This window comes from Gopherus evgoodei, chromosome 1, assembly GCF_007399415.2.
Source record: "Gopherus evgoodei ecotype Sinaloan lineage chromosome 1, rGopEvg1_v1.p, whole genome shotgun sequence".
NCBI lineage: Eukaryota > Metazoa > Chordata > Testudines > Testudinidae > Gopherus > Gopherus evgoodei.
This window is the reverse complement of record NC_044322.1, coordinates 274658500-274678024: the sequence shown is the minus strand read 5'-3', so window position 1 is coordinate 274678024 and position 19525 is coordinate 274658500. Positions and strand designations below refer to the sequence as shown.

At 46.2% G+C, this 19525-nt stretch overlaps 1 protein-coding gene across 7 annotated transcripts in view; it reads left to right on the top strand.

The window, feature by feature from the left end:
- UBN2 (ubinuclein 2) overlaps positions 1 to 19525 on the top strand; it is a 114162-nt gene that overhangs the window by 39519 nt on the left and 55118 nt on the right. For 6 of the 7 annotated variants that reach the window (XM_030547949.1, XM_030547967.1, XM_030547940.1 and 3 more), the window contains exons 6-10: positions 1135 to 1633; positions 12615 to 12697; positions 13517 to 13646; positions 17070 to 17188; positions 17905 to 18018. In XM_030547949.1, coding sequence (XP_030403809.1) covers positions 1135 to 1633; positions 12615 to 12697; positions 13517 to 13646; positions 17070 to 17188; positions 17905 to 18018 — 945 coding nt within the window. The remainder of the gene's footprint in view (positions 1 to 1134; positions 1634 to 12614; positions 12698 to 13516; positions 13647 to 17069; positions 17189 to 17904; positions 18019 to 19525) is intronic. The other variant, XM_030547959.1, reaches the window with a different exon arrangement.

Here is a 19525-nt window from a genome sequence, read left to right as displayed (position 1 = left end):
TTTCTCACTGTAGTGATTCCTTTTTACACCTATTCCTTTTTACTTCTGCTGTAAGTTGTCATTCCTTTATCTCCTAGTCTACTATTTTTCATCTTTTCGCCATGTTTCTTCTCGTGTGCATCTTCTGTTTGCTCCCTGCCACTCCACCTGCCCTTCTTTCCACAACTAGACTCTCCTGTCCTGCCTTCTCTCGTTACATTTCATAACCACATCAGGTTTCCCCTCTCAGGAAATCTCTGTTAACCTCTTTAGTCCCTACCTTCCTGCTCCAGGCATCCATCCTATCCAGTCTTCCTACCAATGCAGCCTTTGTTAGGTGAGACTTAAAAATATGTATCCAGTGTGACAGTGTCATGTTTTCTTTTATCTGATCCCGGAGAACTTTTTATAGTCCTCCAAAATCTTAAATATTTGTAACAAACAGGCAGCGTAACTAAACTATCATTTGGTTTGATCCTTCCTGTTCTCTCTGGATAGTACATAAAGGTAAAGATTCTTAAATTGACTCTCGGTTAATTCTTCATGAACTAAAACTGACCTGTTTGTGAGTGTCTAAGAATTAACTTTGAAAACCTGCTATTGCTTATAACGTGCTAAAAAAAAGAGAAATCGAGGAAATATATAAGAACTTCATTTTGATTGAGTAGGATATAAACATTAATCCTACACTTTCAAAATTCTTAGGAAAAATTTCTGCCATATGATAGTTAAATATACCAAATCAAAAGCAAACTGGTCACCATTCAAATATTTGGAAGGCAATAGAGAAAATAGCTTTAGAGTATAAGTTTAGACTCTTGTCTTTAACTATGGAGTCTACTGATTCCTCCATAATTTGCTCTTCATCATTCATTAGTATAAGCTTTACTTTGTTAATACTGTATTGTGTGCAGGATTTAGTAGTGGTGGATGATGAAGAGATGGGCAGCATGGAAAAAGAGCAGTTTGGTTGGCAATGAGGTCTATATTATTTTGATTGGGTAAAAATCTCATGGTGCATGCACACAACCTGACTTTGCTCTTCGTCCCCACTGGTTATTTTTGAGCTGTTGTGAATTCCCATATGCTTGCAGAAAGAGACTTTTTGGCATTGACAATTGTATGCGTTCTAACAAAAGTTTCCATTCTCTGCAGAGTATTGGCTTTAAATTCACACAAATCTGAAAAGAAGAAGAAGAAGTTATACAAGGACTCGCTTTCTTTGGCAGCCGTGTTCCGGAAGCTCCAAAAGGAGAAGGAAGCCCTGAGGAAGAAAGAATCCAATCCAGAACCCCCAGTGACTATTGCCACCTCCACCTCTAGTAAAGCCCCTTCCTCCTTGGCTACCACAGGAAATGATGTCTCAGACTTGAACCTCAGGGTTACCGATCCTGTCCTTTCCATTTTTGGTAGCACAAATGAGCATGAGCTCCTGCAGGAAGCCGAAAGTGCCCTGGAAATTCTGGGAGAAATTGACTTTGACAAGCTGCTTGACGGCACCTCTAATGGCAGCCCAGTGTCCGAGCCATCAGGAGAGAATGGAAGTGCCACTCAGCCAACCAACACCTCTCAGGTCATGACACCGAAGCAGATGCCTGCCCTCCCAGAAGGCCTGCCTGTACTTCTTGAAAAGCGCATTGGAGACCTACGAATAGTAAGTGTAAACTCATTGGTAGGGGATTGCATTCAAGGACCCTTGAGAGCCAAGAGGAATAGTTACAGCCTAAGCTGCATTGTCATACCCTTTAAATGCTGGTAGAAGTATCAGGAAGGGATCATAATTGTTTGGTTCACCCCCAGAGGCTGTGAGTAAGATTAAGTAGGTGAAACTAAGCAAAGATGATGTAGGTTGAATATAAAGGAAATATTTGCCAGAAACAAGATCTGTTGTTTAGTTTATTTCACCTCATTGTGGAATGCTTTCCATAGGGAAATAGTGGGAACTTCATCGCTTGAGCTAAAATGACTAGACAAAACAGTTGAATATTCTGTACAGAAAAATCCAGTACTAGTGAGGTTTGGGCTTCGATAGACTAGATGCCTTAATAAATCTTTTCCATCTTTAACTCCTAATTCCTTGCTCATTTATTTTGCTCATATTGTCTTTTTATTCCTGCCCTTCTTGAGAAGTTCAATCAGGAAGGGGCAAACTGGTGATATTTTTCAAGAGACTTTCCCACTTTGTGTCAGAGAGAGACACAATGTGTCCTTTCAGTTTCAGTGGTAATTTTTAGAACTTGGACTCTTCTGCTAATTTTAATGATTTCTGAACATTTTCATTTGTAGAGGTAGGAAGGAGGACAGAGTCCAAGTTCATTCACAAAGATACTGTCAGGTTTAAAATCTTTGAGGATTTAGTTTTTTATAAAATCTAAGTTATTTTATTGTAACCTTAATCTTGTTGAAACTGAAAGTATTAATTTTTTCACCATGCTGCTTATTTACTGTGTGTATATCAATTTGAAAGATGAAAAATAAACTAGTTAGTTTTTCTTTGGGTGATTATATGTCCATTCCACTTCAGGGGTAGCATGCACCCAGTGCAGTGTGGTCAATTTTTTCTTCAAGGATACCCATTGAAGTGGCACATGCATCCCTAGCTATCCTGCACTGCTGCATGGTGGGATAGAGGGTGGGGCTGTCCCTAACCTCTCCCTCCTCAGTACCTTACCGCCCATGACAGCTGTCATGCAATTGCAAGTTGTGCCTTCTATTTATATATAACTTGTACCCATTTTTATTAGTTTAGTAGTTTATAGTGTTAGCGATGGTTATGTTTTTCTTTTAAATTTTTTTCAAAAACTTCAGTTCCCGTAACTGGGAACCATACTAGGGCATGTCTTGGTCACTAGGATTTAAGCCCTGCTACTCCTGCAAGGAGCTGATGCCACTGAGTGACTTGCATTCCTGTTGCCTGAAGCGTCTTGGGGAGTTGCACATCGGGGATCAGTCTCAATTTTGTAGGGACTTTAAACCTAGAACCAAGAAAGACAGGACAGGCCGACTTAAATTTCTCCTTACGGAAGAAGCGCTGTACCTTCCTGCTTTGAATGGATGCTGAGTGTTCTGGCTTCAGTGAGGACCACTCCGCCTGTATTGTCTGAGTCTCTGCACTGATCACCTTTCCCAGTGCTGAGGAAGTAACATCGCAGGTCTGCCCCGAAAGGGAGAGGGAGAATCCGTGTCACCGAAGTTCAGCAGGCATGCAGATAATGGAAGTAGAGAGCACTCGAAGCTGAGGCACTCCATGAGACAATCATTTGCTCAGTCAGGACTGTCGAATCTGGCACAGGCACTGTCGCATCCGGCCCCTGAAGTGGCACTGTGAAGCTCCTCTGTGCTGTCTGTATTGACTCATCAGCCAGAGGCAATCTTGGTGCCATCGACTCCAGTGGCTTATATTGCTGCAAGTGACTTATTGAGCCTCTCGGTACCATTGTTTCAGGTGGTGTAGGTAGGGTGACAAGACGTCCCAATTTTATCGGGACTGTCCCGATATTTGCTTGTTTGTCCCGCGTCCCGACCAGTGTTAGGTTGGGACACTGGACAAACAAGCAAAGGCTCCGGAGCCCAGAAGTGTTTGCGCCCTCCCCTGCCCCGACTCCGCCCCCTCCTTCCCCCATTGGATCCCTCCCAAATCCCCTCCTCTTGCCAAGCACGCCATGCCCAGGAGACGCAGGGAAGTGCGGGGCCAGGGTGAGTGAGAGTCCGGCTTGACCCCGAGCAGGCAGGGTTTGGGTGCTGTACCTGGAGGGAGAGTAGCAGGCAGCCTGCGGGGCCAGGCAGCGGCTGTTCTCCCCACCTGGGCAGCGGGACTCCAGAGCAGCCGCTGCTGCAGCTCCCACTGCCACGGGAGGAGGAAGTGGCCAAGCACGTGGAGCTCGTCGGCTGCAGCTTTGGCGCCCGGGCCCGAACCTGGGCCTGCTGCGGGGACCCAGCAGCGCGCACGCTGCACCCAGCTGCTGGCCAGTAGCATCTGGGCTGGCTGCCCAGCTGGTGCAATCCCGCGGCGGAGGCATCGGCAGCCCAGCCCCATTCCTTCCCCTGCGGGACCCGAGCGGGCCTGGGGCCTGCTGCCCCCACTCAGGGGCTGCCCGTGGGATTGCACCAGCTGGGCAGCCAGCCCAGATGCTACTGGCCAGGGGCTGGGCGCACACAGTGTGCACGCTGGATCCCCGCAGCAGGCCCGCGCTCGGGGGGTTCATGGGCACTAGAGCCACAGCCGCCGAGCTTGGCCAGCGGCCGCTTCCTCCCCCCGCAGCAGTGGGAGCTGCAGCAGCGGCTGCTCCAGAGTCCTGTTACCCAGGTGGGGAGAACAGCTGCCGCCTGGCCCCGCAGGCCACCCCCTACTCTCCCTCCAGGTACCGCGCCCGAGTTCTGCCTGCTCGGGGCCACAGCGGACTCTCACTCACCCCGGCCCTGCACTCCCCTGAGTCTCCCGGGCCTCCCTCCAGCGCTCGCGGAGGGAGGAGGAATCGGGAGGTGGGGGATTTTTTATTTTTTCTCTACTGCCATTTTTTTCCCCTCTGCCCCCACCCCGCCCCCCTGCGTCCCGATATTTGACCTGGGTGATCTGGTCACCCTAGGTGTGGGAGACTTCTTATCTGGTACCGAAGACCACAGGTCAAACTTTGCCAGCTACTACAATACAGACTTTAGTACCATGGGCGCCTCTGGATATCCAAGAGCCTCACTGTGTGGTGCCATCAAGAAGGAAGCTGGAGATGATTTCTCTGGTACCATCATCCCAGGACTTCCAGTGCTGGTCACCAGCACAAACATGAACAGCACCTCCCTTCCTCCTTGGTCAGAAGAGGCTGATTCATCTTCAGACTATGAAGTCATGTCATGTATTTCTTCATTCCCCTCTGAGGTCTTAACACCCTGGCCCCCAGAGCAGGGACTGTCCTGACTGACCTGTAGCAATCCATGGCCTGGAAGTAATTAGGCTGCTCTACCTAACCAATTGCTGTTTTGGAACCCTTGAGAATTTCCCCCCTACTGCCAGGTCCTTTCCACCCCCACCCCTTTCTGCTGCATCAGGTAAGGTCAAGTAGCATCCCACCAAGGAGAGCATGCCTGGTACCAGGCTCAGTACCAAGCAGGAGGATGTTGCTCAGGTGAATCTCCCCTTTGAAAAGCCAGTGGAGGGTCTTCCTTAGCTAATTTTGGCTTCATCCTGTTCATTGCCTGATGAGGCAGTGGTTTCTGAGGATTCGTCACCTCCACCTGTTGACTGTTTGGCCCATCAAGACCTTTTAAAAAGAGTGGGTTCCACCTTGAATATCCAGGTGGAAGAAGTATCAGAGGGGTAGCCATGTTAGTCTGGATCTGTAAAAGCAGCAAAGAATCCTGTGGCACCTTATAGACTAACAGACGTTTTGGAGCATGAGCTTTCGTGGGTGAATATCCGCTTCGTCAGATGCATGTAGTGGAAATTTCCAGGGGGCAGGTATATATATGCAAACAAGCTAGAGATAACGAGGTTAGTTCAATCAGGGAGGATGAGGCCCTGTTCTAGCAGGTGAGGTGTGTGAAAACCAAGGGAGGGGAAACTGGTTTTGTAGTTGGCAAGCCATTCACAGTCTTTGTTTAATCCTGAGCTGATGGTGTCAAATTTGCAGATGAACTGAAGCTCAGCAGTTACTCTTTGAAGTCTGGTCCTGAAGTTTTTTTGCTGCAGGATGGCCACCTTAAGGTCTGCTATAGTGTGGCCAGGGAGGTTGAAGTGGAAATGAGTGGAAATCCATCAACCTGATGGAGAAACTTGCACAAATACAGACAGATATCATCTTCCTTTTCAAATGCAAACGGATGGACATCATACCAAATGGACTAAAGGTGAAAAATCCACTGCTATCTACATACTACACAGACCACAGTGAGAGGATTATGCCATACTCTATCAAAGAAACTGAGGAACCACCTGATCAGCATCCTATACAGCAAACAGGAAAACATCAAAAAAGAGCTCTCCAACCTGGAGACTCTCATTAATAAACAAATTTCCATACAAACAGACTTCACTAAAATAAGACAGGAGATCTACATTACTCATTTCACTTCTCTACAAAGGAAAAAGGACTGCAATCTATCTAAATTCCTACCTGCCACATGAGGCCACAACCGTGGTACCCCTAACCCACCCAGCAATATTGTCAATCTATCCAACTACACACTCAGCCCAGAAGAAAAGTCTGTCCTATCTTGGGGACTCTTTCTGCCCTGCCACCCCCACCAACATGATACAGTTCTGCAGCAATTGGGAAGCCTACTTTCGCCGTCTCCGATTCAAAGAATACTTTCAGGACAATACTGAACAGCGCACTGATACACAGGTACCCTCCCATCAACAGCACAAGAAGAAGAACTCCACATGGACTCCTCCTGAGGGTCGAAATGACAGTCTCGACCTCTACATTGAATGCTTCCGCCGACGTGCACAGGCAGAAATTGTGGAAAAGCATCGCTTGCCTCATAATCTAAGTCGTGCAGAACACAATGCCATCCACAGCCTCAGAAACCACCCTGATATTATCATCAAAGAGGCTGATAAACGAGGTGCTGTTGTCATCATGAACAGGTCTGACTACCAAAAGGAGGCTGCCAGACAACTTTCCAATACCAAATTCTACAGGCCACTTCCCTCAGATCCCACTGAGGAATACACTAAGAAACTAAGAATAAACTAACACCGGAACAAATCAATATACCCTTAGAGCCCCGACCAGGGTTATTCTATTTACTACCCAAGATCCACAAACCTGGAAATCCTGGACGCCCCATCATCTTGGGCATTGGCACTCTCACTGAAGGACTGTCTGGATATGTGGACTCTCTGCTTGGACCCTATGCCACCAGCACTCGCAACTATCTCCGTGACAACACTGATTTCCTGAGGAAACTACAATGCATTGGTGACCTTCCAGAAAACACCATCCTAGCCATCATGGATGTAGAGGCTCGCTACACAAACATCCCACACACAGATGGAATACAAGCTGTCATGAACAGTATCCCTGATGATGCCACAGCACAACTGGCTGCTGAGCTCTGTGCCTTTATCCTCACACACAACTATTTCAAATTTGATGACAATATATATCTCCAGATCAGTGGCACCGCTATGGGCACCCGCATGGCCCACAATATGCAAATATTTTTATGGCCGACCTGGAACAACGCTTCCTCAGCTCTCATCCACTCACGCCCCTTCTCTGTCTACGCTACATTGATGACATCTTCATCATCTGGACCCATGGAAAGGAGACTTTGGAAAAATTCCACCACAATTTCAACAGCTTCCACCCCACCATCAACCTCAGCCTGGACCAATCTACATGGGAGGTCCACTTCCTAGACACCACGGTGCAAATAAGTGATGGTCACATTACCACCACCCTATACCGAAAACCTACCGACCGCTATGCCTACCTTCATGCTTCCAGCTTCCATCCCGGGCACATCACATGATCCATTGTCTACAGCCAAGCACTGAGATACAACCGCATCTGCTCTAACCCCTCAGACAGAGACCAACACCTACAAAATCTCCACCAAGCATTCTCAAAACTACAGTATTCGCACGAGGAAATAAGGAAACAGATCAACAGAGCCAGACGTGTACCCAGAAGCCTCCTACTGCAAGACAAACCCAAGAAAGAAACCAACAGGACTCGACTGGCCATCACATACAGTCCCCAGCTAAAACCTCTCCAACGCATCATCAAGGATCTACAACCCATCCTGGACAATGATCCCACACTTCCACAGGCCTTGGGTGGCAGGCCAGTCCTCACCCACAGGCTACCTGCCAACCTGAAACGTATTCTTACCAGTAACTGCACACTGCACCATAGTAACTCTAGCTCAGGAACCAATCCATGCAACAAACCTCGATGCCAACTCTGTCCACATATCTACACCAGCGACACCATCACAGGACCTAACCAGATCAGCCATACCATCACTGGTTCATTCACCTGCTCGTCCACCAATGTAATATACGCCATCATATGCCAGCAATGCCCCTCTGCTATGTACATCGGCCAAACTGGACAGTAGCTACGGGAAAGAATAAACGGACACAAATCAGATATTAGGAATGGCAATATACAAAAACCTGTAGGAGAACACTTCAACCTCCCAGGCCACACTATAGCAGACCTTAAGGTGGCCATCCTGCAGCAAAAAAACTTCAGGACCAGACTTCAAAGAGAAACTGCTGAGCTTCAGTTCATCTGCAAATTTGACACCATCAGCTCAGGATTAAACAAAGACTGTGAATGGCTTGCCAGTTGCAAAACCAATTTCTCCTCCCTTGGTTTTTACACCTCAGCTGTTAGAACAGGGCCTCACCCTCCCTGATTGAACTAACTCATCTCTAGCTTGCCTGCATATATATACCTGCCCCTGGAAATTTCCACTACATGCATCCGACGAAGTGGGGATTCACCCACGAAAGCTAATGCTCCAAAACTTCTGTTAGTCTATAAGGTGCCACAGGATTCTTTGTTGTCTATGCCTAGAGGCAATCAACCTGTGGGACTTTTCCATCACCAGTTAAATCAACCTCAAGACCTCTCATGTTCCATGCATGAAGGACAATTTGGCAGACCAGTTAAGCAGATTGTTTTACCAACCACCATGAGTGGTCTCTGTCGGGCATTTCCAAGTCCATTTTCCAGCTGCAGGGGACTCCCCAGGTAGACCTCTTTGCAACAAAAGTCAATAGGCAATGTCATCAGTTTTACTCTCAACAAGATCACAGCTTGGAGTCTCTCTGACACTTTTCTGTTACCCTGGACAAACCTGATCTTGCACACATTTCCTCCAGTTCTACTCTTCCCCAGAGTATTGTTAAAAATCAGATAGGACCATACAATGGATCAGACTTATAGCTCCAAGTTCACCTTGGCAATACTGGTTTTCCACTTGATCAAAGTTAGTCACTCTGCCAGCAGACCCACATCTAATCTCTCTGGACCACAGTCGTCACCTCCACTCCATACTGCAGGCCCTCCGTGTGACAGACTGGATCGCTCTGTGGCTAACCTCCTAGGAAGAGGCTTGTGCAAGAGGAGTTAAGATATGCTTTTTAAATCATAGAAAATAATCCACTGGGTATATTCACCTAGCAAAGTGGAAGAGATTCTCTATTTTGTTCCAGTAGAAATCTGTTTTCCAGATCTGGTTACCAATGCATCATATTCTGGATTATCTGTTATCCCTAAAACATTAGTTGGATCAAACAAAGTCCATCTAGCAACTATTTTGGCTTTTTACCCTCTGATTGATAATAATTGCAATGGAGTTGGAAAAGACAATGAAGTTTTTGAAGGCTCTGGAGAGGTTGTACCCACTTGAACTTGGTGGTGTCAAAACTAATGGGTGCTTCCATTGAGCCTTAGTTACATTTTCCTTGCTATATATATCAGTGAATGTAGCCTTTTTGGTGACAATCACCTCAGCCAGCAGATTAGGTGAATTATGTATTCTAATGAGGTGGGTGACACATCTATTATTCTGTTGGTGAGGGACACAAGCTTTTGAAAGCTTGTCTCTCTCTCCAATAGAAGTTGGTCCGATAAAAGATATTGTCACCCACCTTGTGTGTCTAATGACCTCGGACCAACATGGCTACAACAACACCGCATATGTACTTTGTCTGGTCCTCTATACATGATCTACAAGGACAAGGTTTACATGCATTCACATCCGAAGTTTCTTAGAAAGGTAGTGTTTCGCTTGCATGTCAATCAATCAATATACCTATTTTCTTTCTTTCTGAAGCCTCATGCTCATAAGGGTGAGGAGAGACACCATGCTTTAAAATGTCAGGAGAGCATTAGGTTTCTGTTTGGACAGGACCAAATAGTTTAAATTATCACAATTGTTTGTAACACATTGACTATGGAAATAGATTGGAGAACATTTTTCATTTTAAAAAAAATTGATATTCTCTATATAGTCAATTGCACTGCTGTGTGATTATCACATTATCTGTAGTCTCACGTATTAGAATATCACACTTGCACATTGCTCCAGGCATTCACAAGCACACCCTTTTTCAGTATCCTAACATGCTAAAAATAGCAGTGAAGATGCAGCAGCATGGGTTAGCAACACATGTACCTAGGGTCTCCAGGCCAGCTTGTACAGCCTGTGCTAAAGCCCATGCCACTGTGTCTTCACTCTTATTTTAGTCTCTTAGCTAGATTAAAGCTAATGTGAGTGTGCCTACCAGAGCTGCCAGTCACACCTTCAATTTCAGTGTAGACTGAGATCAATGGGAAGGAGTAGGAGCAAGACCATCTTCCCTCCCACTCCCCATAGGGTTAGGAAGATTCATGGGTTCATAGACTTAAGGTCAGAAGGGATCATTATGGTCATCTAGTCTGACCTCCTGCACAATGCAGGCCACAGAATCTCACCCACCCACTCCTGGAACAAATTCCTAACCTATGTCTGAGTTGTTGAAGTCCTCGAATCGTGGTTTAAAGACCTCAAGGTGCAGAGAATTCTCCAGCAAGTGACCTGTGCCCCATGCTGCAGACGAAGGCGAAAAACCAGGGCCTCTGCCAATCTGCCCTGGAGGAAAATTCCTTCCCGACCCCCAAATATGGTGATCAGTTAAACCCTGAGCATGTGGGCAAGACTCACCAGCCAGCACCCAGGAGAGAATTCTCTGTAGTAACTCATATCCCACCCCATCTAACATCCCATCACAGACCGCTGGACATATTTACCTGCTAATAATCAAAGATCAGTTAATTGCCAAAATTAGGCTATCCCATCATACCATCCCTTCTATAAACTTATCAAGCTTAGTCTTGAAGCCAGATGTCTTTTGCCCCCACTACTCCCCTTGGAAGGTTGTTCCAGAACTTCACTCCTCTAATGGTTAGAAACCTTCGTCTAATTTCAAGTCAAAACTTCTACATAGGAAGATACAAGAACAGCAGGAGGGAGCACAGATAGGATCTCCGCTCCATGAAACCAAAGCTGGAGAGAACACTGGACAGCACCATAGAGGAGGAAGTGGATGTGGCTCCTGTCTGCATGATTCCTTCACAGGGATTCCATCAGGAGCAGTGGAGATAGGTCCTCTTAGGAAGGCAGAGGATTTGCAGCAGGAACCAGTAATCCTAGGGAGGAAGAGAACCCTTAATGAACTGAGGAGAGATTTCACTGTTGCTTCAACTGTTGGTATAATTTATTGAGTCATATTTTTCTCTTTAGGTGAGCCACTGTCCCAGTATGATTTTATTTTTATTTTTTTTACGGTGGGAGGATATCCCTGCCGGTGGAATCTTTTGGAGGAGAAATTAAAACAAAGGTCCTTATAACTTTTCGTTGAAAGGTCCTTTGGCGCTTGTAGTAAGAATGGGGTACTAACCCAAGAGACCTGGCAACATTCTAAATTGAACGATTGTTTTGCCTATCTGCACTTCTCCTGCAGTTTCAATTCGATATACACCTCTACCCCAATATAATGCAGTCCTTGAGAGACAAAAAAAAAATCTCACCATGTTATAGGTGAGACCATGTTATATCAAACTTGCTTTGCCTCCTTGTTCCCTGACCTCCCCCCCAGAGACCCCCATCCCTAAACACCCCCTACCCAACTCCCCTGACTGACTGCTCCGATCCCTATCCACCTTCCCCCCCGACCCCCCCGAAACAGGCACTCACTGGCAGAGGCGGGAAGCGGAGCAGCCCGGCTCCAGTCCACTCCACTCTGCCAGCTACGGCTCCATTTCCCATCATAGGTGGGTGCGGGGAGATTGGGGAAAGGATGCACACCCGCACTCACCTGTGGCAGGAAGCAGAGCAACGCGGTCCCAGCCTGCTTTGCTTTCCTTGCCACAGCTCCAGCCGTGTCGCTAGGGGGCAGCTGGGGAAAGGTCCTGCCCTCACCTGTGGCAGGAAGTGGAGCCCCACAGCTGGGAGCTGACAGAATGGAGCTGGCTGGGGCTGGGCTGCTCCACTTCCTGCTGCCGGTGAGTGTGGGGAGGTTGGAGAAAGGACACCCTCCACGCTCACCAGCGGTGGGAAGCAGAGCGCTGCAGCTGGAAGCTGGCGGAGTGGAGGGGACTGGGGCTGGGCTGCTCCACTTCCGTCACTGCTGATGAGTGCTGGGGGGATGCCTTCCCCCCCAAGCCCCCTTTCCCGAGCCACACAGCTGGAGCCGGGGTGAGGGAAGCAGAGCAGGCTGCTCCTGGCCCCTGCTAATCCCCTGGGCCGCTCTGGGACTGCGGTGCCCCCAAAAGTGCCTCCCACAGCTCCTGCTCCCCAGACTCTGGGGGAGGGGGAGTCCCTGACCACCCCTGAGACCCTCTGCCCTTTATCAAACCCCTCTGCCCTGGCCTGGCCGGGCATCCTTAACACGCTGCTCAGAGCAGTGTGTCAGAGCTTTACCGCATTGTATGTGAACCTGCGTTATATCGGGGTAGAAGTTAGTAATATTCTTCACTTCCTGTTCTAAATAGTCATGTAGTGATTTTGTATTTCACTGTTAGGTGGATGTAATTCAGGACAGAGTGAGATATGGCCATAAAGATAGTTTGTATATTATTTAGTCTGTAAAGATCTTTAGGGTAAAATGTGCTATAAATTTCTTGGTACTTTTATTGCTCTCCTTCCAGGCTGCCAAGCTGTTTGATGAAGAAGGCAGGAAGAAATTCTTCACACAGGATATGAACAATATTCTGCTGGAGTAAGTGTTCACCTCTCTATGTTTTGGGATGTTATATTTAAATTACTTCTACAAAGACCTAAAGGAAACTAAACAAGTGGGGAAGACAAGTTAATCTAAGCCAGTTAGTGACCAGCTGAAGATCTGTACTGGTGACAAGTTCCAATACAGAGATGCATCTGTATGGTTTATCCAGTGTAAAATATTTTTCAGTGCTCTTGGCCTTGAGTTTGTTAGTAGAGTTCTGTGGAAGTTTGCACATCACTTCCCTACAGTCCCATGTTTTCATAAAATGAAATAATTTCAGATTTTATTAAGAAGGAAAAACCTAGCCCATTCTAATTCTCTAATCTTTGCAGCCCAGTGTCTAGTGTGGGAATGTGATTTTTGTTTGGGGAGTTTTTGTATTGGGGGCAGGGTCTTGTATGATCATAGTGTAGGTTGAAAAAGAAATTTTAGAAAATGTAAATTATTTCTGAATAAATGTAACAGCCACAGTTAGTTGATTCATGGCATGAAATTGGCAGAGTAATTGCAAATTTGAATGGTATACAAAACCATGTTTAGTATTGCCAGGATAATATGCATTAGATTAGTATATTTTTCTGAATGTACTCTCATTCTTAGCTAATGGATTTTCATCTCTCTGCAAAAATTAATCTTACTGACACACCTATAGAAAAACACTCCACCCTCAATGTGTGTTTGTATGCATAACTAGAGTATGTAATGTATGCAAAGCTCCTTAGGTTTCTGTATAGTTTCCATTCTCACCCAGGATTGCCTCACTAGTTAGCTATCTCTTGTTTGTTTGTTTGTTTTTGTTTGTTTTTTGTTCAGTATTGAGCTGCAGTTACAGGAGATGAGTCCTATCGTCCGTCACAACGTGTACTCCCATCTTGAGGCTTTTGTGCCATGCAATAAGGACACACTGATAAAGCGTCTGAAGAAATTACATCTCAATGTCCAGGTAAAAGGGGAAGAGAGTGGCTTCTGCAGGAGTCACGTATGTAACAGTGAGGGCAAGGTGTGAGAGACTGAAGGCAAAGCTAGTTTGCCAGGTATTTCAAGACCTTTATGGCGATGGACCTGATTCATCTTGAAGGCTAGATGAGATTAGAAATCAAGAAGGCTTTGCTTGTGCTTGGTTTCTAGCTCTGCTCTAGTGGCAGATTACACAGTTAATAACACACAATGAATGGACACACAAATTGGGGTACCTGATTGATCAAAATGCCATGCAAATCAGTCATAGAATTGTAGAATATCAGGGTTAGAAGGGACCTCAGGAGGTCATCTAGTTCAACCTCCTGCTCAAAGCAGGACCAATTCCCAACTAAATCATCCTAGCCAGGGCTTTGTCAAGCCTGACCTTAAAAACCTCTAGGGAAGGAGATTCCACCACCTCCCTAGGTAACCCATTCCAGTGCTTCACTACCCTTCTAGTGAAAAAGTTTTTCCTAATATCCAACCTAAACCTTCCCCACTGCAACTTGAGACCATTACTCCTTGTTCTGTCATCTGGTACCACTGAGAGCAGTCTAGATCCATCCTCTTTGGAGCCCCCTTTCAGGTAGTTGAAAGCAGCTATCAAATCCCCCCTCATGCTTCTCTTCTGCAGATTAAACAATCCCAGTTCCCTCAGCCTCTCCTCATAAGTCATGTGCTCCAGCCCCCTAATCATTTTTGTTGCCTTTTGCTGGACCCTTTCCAATTTTTCCATATCCTCCTTGTAGTGTGGGGCCCAAAACTGGACACAGTACTCCAGATGAGGCCTCACAAATGTTGAATAGCGGGGAATGATCACATCCCTCAATCTGCTGGCAATGCCCCTACTTATACAGCCCAAAATGCTATTAGCCTTCTTGGCAACAAGGGCACACTATCGACTCATATCCAGCTTCTCGTCCACTGTAACCCCTAGGTCCTCTTCTGCAGAACTGCTTCCTAGCCATTCGGTCCCTAGTCTGTAACAGTGAATGGGAGTTTTCTGTCCCAAGTGCAGGACTCTGCACTTATCTTTGTTGAACCTTATCAGGTTTCTTTTAGCCCAATCCTCTAATATGTCTAGGTCCCTCTGTATCCTATCCCTGCCCTCTAGCATATCTACCACTCCTCCCAGTTTAGTGTCATCTGCAAACTTGCTGAGAGTGCAGTCTATGCCATCCTCTCGATCATTAATGAAGATATTGAACAAAACCGGCCCCAGGACTGACCCTTGGGGCACTCCGCTTGAAACCGGCTGCCAACTAGACATGGAGCCATTGATCATTACCTGTTGAGCCCGATGATCTAGCCAGCCTTCTAGCTCCTTTATAGTCCATTCATCCAGCCTATACGTCTTTAACTTGCTGGCAAGAAACTGTGGGAGACGGTATCAAAAGCTTTGCTAAAGTCAAGGAATAAGATATCCACTGCTTTCCCCTCATCCACAGAGCCAGTTTTCTCCTCATAGAAGGCAATTAGGTTAGTCAGACATGACTTGCCCTTGGTGAATCCATGTTGACTGTTCCTGATCACTTTCCTCTCCTCTAAGAGCTTCAGAATTGAAAGTCATTATCATAACAGGAGGTTAGCCAATTTAACCCTTTCTGTGAGTCTGAAAATGCTGCTTTCATAGAATCATAGAGTAAGAAGGGACTGCAGGAATCATCTAGTTTGACTCCCTTTTGTACTTATTATGACTGTTCAGTGATTTTCGTGCTCCATTTTCACAGTTGCTTTGCTTTTAAATATAAGTATGTATGTTTTCCCTGTGGAGATGAGTAAATTAAGGTATTTTGTGATCTATGATTGAATAGTAAAGCTGCCCTGGTGGTCTGTTTAATGCATTGCTACTTGTGCGAGTAGTTAAAGTTTGTGGTGGAAGAGCTCGGGGACCACGCCTTGTTCAAGGCCTGGAAGTGTTCCATGGAGGCAAAAGGCTTATCTGTGTGGTATGGGGGAGAGGCGGGAGGCGAAAGAAGGAGTAGACAATGCCACGTTGCATGCTACAACGTCCTCTTGCTGATTGTAGAAATGTTGTAAAAGTCATTCTCTGCAAATGGTTGCAGTGGCAGAGATAAAATAATTAAGAGCCGGGAAAATGGTAAGTGCATAATATAATATCAGCTTAACATTTTGCTGGAGTTTTTTTGCGATGAAGATGATCATTCCTCAAAATTTGGCAGTCTTGCATATTGCCCAAATGGCTTGTGTACAACTGGGAATTTTTGGCCACTTTAATTTTAGATTTCTTACTGGCAAGTGTTGGTACCCACTTCAGTCCATTTTTCTTACTTTTCTATCAAACACTTTTAGACCCTTTTTGGTAAAAAAGGGTCATCTGAAGAGACCAGGAGGTAATGCTGTGAGAAATGCACAAAGATAGAAATGTTTTTCTTTTTAGATATTTGCCTTTGAACATTTCAGCTGTATTAGCAATTAAACAGTATTCTATTGTTTTGTATCATTGTTAACCATAATGTGGTAGTTCAGTGCCATTTTAGAGAATCATGTTGGAATTTCCCATGCTTTTTTATTACTGCCAATAAGCAGGTATTGCTTGAACTGTTTCTAAAGTTTCCGTATTGAGATGAAGTGGGACTGTTCTTCATTTTTCCTCTGAACATTGTAGGGGTGCCTCAGTTTCCCCAGGCAGTTCTTAAGTCTCTAAGGGGTGAGATTGTTGCAGAGCAAAGGGCCAATGCACATAAATGGCTGACATTCTATCCCCTGGCAGCTAATGGCTGGGGCCCTTCCCCCCTGGAAGGGGATAGCTGAAGGTGTTGGAAAACAGAGATCAGGTGACCTCCTGGCCTGGGAAAGAGACAAAGGCCAGAAAGGAGGGGCTGTAGAGTTTCAGTTTGGAGCTAGCGGGGGACGAGGGGTGAGGGCAGATGTGGGTGTCTGGCTCGCTGCGCCCCAGGATGAACTCAGCTGAGGGGTCCTGTTCTCTGTACCTGCAAGCTCTGTTTTAGACCGTGTTCCTGTCATCTAATAAACCTTTGTTTTACTGGCTGGCTTAGTCATGTCTGACTGCAAAGTAGGGGTGCGGGACCCTCTGGCTTCTCCAGGACCCCGCCTGGGTGGACTCAATGTGGGAAGCGCACAGAGGGGCAGAGGATGCTGAATGTTCCAAGGTCAGACCCAGGAAGGTGGAAGCAGTGTGAGCTTTTTGCCCTGAAGACAGTCTGCTCATAGAGAGGAGACTTCACCGGAGTCCTGACTGGCTTCATAGGGCGCAGTTCCAGAGCATCGCCTGGGGACTTCGTGACACATGTTTTGATGGGAATATTGATTAGAAATCACTCTTAATGCCTGATTGCAATCTCTGAGCAGCAGCTCATGAAATCTCTTGGGTATGTCCTTTCCAGGACATATACCAAGATTACTTTGTTTTTGCCCCTTCCAGGATGACCGTTTGAGGGAACCACTGCAAAAACTGAGACTGGCTGTCAGCAATGTCATGCCTGAACAATTATTCAAGTATCAGGAGGACTGTCAGGCTCGCAATCAAGCCAAGAATGCAAAGTGCGTACTTTTGAAGTCTGGATATTTGTATTTGGCGAGGGGATTCATGCAGGAAACATAGGTTAAATTTCCATGTTTCTCAATTCTGGGGTATAAATACTGCAAAGGCAATGTACTTGGGCCATATAGGGGTGTAAAAGGAAATTGGAACAGTGCAAAGTAATCCTTGATTCCTTCAGCTAATTAAGTAACACTGTCAGTTAACTCTGAAAAGAGGTCCCATTAAGTGACTTTGAGGTAAGATCTTAAGGATGGTAGGAAAAGGAGGCTGTAACATATCAAGAGTGGGAAACAAGAAGAAGATGGAATTGAAATTTAATTTTTTATGTTCTTGATTATTTTTATCCTGATTATTAAAACTGTTACCTCTTCACTACATGAGGGGAAACTGATTTGGGCTTGGGATTGGATATAGGAGTAAGAATTGACTGGTGAGCATCCTCCATCTGTCATCACATTCACAGCATTAGACTGGCAGTGAGCAGGCCTGAAGGAGTCTACACAATTTGCCCTGCCAACCAGAGATAGTGAGAGTGACATGGAGAGATGGGGTGGGAGAGTCTTGTTTGCCTCTTTGGGAATGGTATAATGAGAACTTGAGGGCTGCACCTCAATTTGTACAGCCTGGTACAAGAGAATTCATGCCTTTCTTAGGGGAATACACCATGTGTCTGTGTCTTTAAGTCCTAATTCTCTCACCAAAAAAATTGTTCTAGATTGCAAGCAGAAGATGAACGAGAGAAAAATGGGTCAGAGGAAGATGATGATGAGAAGCCAGGAAAGAGGATTGTTGGGCCGAGAAAGAAATTCCACTGGGATGATACAGTGAGGTGTGACATAACATTGCCCTTTTTCACCTTGCACAAGTTTTTTAGCCTGCCTGTGGGGACACTGAGCCACAGCACCATCTAATAAACAATGTCAGTGAGAAACAGACTCGATAGAGATTTGGGAAAGGGACAGGGGCAATATGGCTTTATAAAAAAGATAGGTATGAAGAAAGGCATCTCAGTTTCCCATGCAGCTGTTTCTGAAACTTGAGGGGTGAGGGACCTTAATCCCCACTCCAGTCCCTTTATACCACATAAAAATGCTGAAGCAGTATAAAGGGCCATCAGTTATGTAAGATCCTGTATCTGGCCAAAGGGAGGATATCCCTGATGCAGGAATTTCATAAGACAGTTGAAAAGGCTGCATCTCAAGGACTCGCCTTAGAAACTTTAATATAAGAGGATGTGCTGGGGGTGGGCTGCATCACATAGCATTGTTGAGATTCTGGACAGCACCTGGAACCTCACCTGACATACTGATGACTTGTCTACTCCAGGAAATTTAACAGTTACTGAAAATTGTTTTGTTTTTTTTAGCAAATGGATCTCACTAAATCAGTATTTAAAAAGGTTAAATCTCCCAGCCTAGGCAAGACTTAAATTCACTTCAGAGCAGAAACCAGCATTAGTTAAAGGTGCTGGATTTGCAGCTCTTGGACACTGATGAGGTCTTTGCCCATCTACATCTATGGCCAATATATCACAAGCTAACCTAGAGAGACTACCACCGGGTCAAGAAGGGAGTTCAGTTTTTGTCCCATTCATTCAATCTGTCCACCAACGCCTAAAAAGCAATTTTTGTGGTATAACTCAGTGTCAGGTGCTTTAGTGACAGTAAAAAGACAAGGTCCCTGCCCAGATGAGCTTGCAGTCTCAATAAACAATGTACTGTGATGTGGAATATGGTGCATCAATAGAGCTTTTAGGCATCCTCTGTTCTAAGAAGAAATTGAAGCCATGACAGACCAGGTGTGGGAGAACGTTCCAGACATGATGCCATATAAAAGAGGACATGTCAAGAACTGGAGGGCGCAGAGGGTGTTGGTCATAAGTCAGGCTGCTTGTCTGTCACGGAGTCTGTGACTTCTGCAGTGGCACTCCAGGGCTGCCTGAGCTGAGCAGATCAGGCAGCCCTTGGGCTAGTTGCACCAGCTGCTGTTGGGGCAGTCTTGAGCTACCACAGTCCCTCCACCCCCAGCAGCAGCAGTTTGGGTGTGGGAGGGGGCTCAGGGCTGGGGCAGAGGGTTGAGGTGTGGGCGGTGCTTACCTTCGGGGGGACTCCCTGGAAGTGGCCAGTATGTCCCTATAGCTCCTAGGCAGAGGGGTCTGGGGGCTTTGCATGCTGTCCCGCAGCTCCCATTGGCTGTGGTTCCCGGCCAGTCGAAGCTGCGGAGCCAGAGCTCGTGGCTAGGGCAGTGTGTGGAGCCCCCTTGGCCTTCTCTCCCCCTACGAGCTGCAGGGATATGCCATCTGCTTCCAGGGAGCTGCGTGGAGCCAGGTAGGGAGC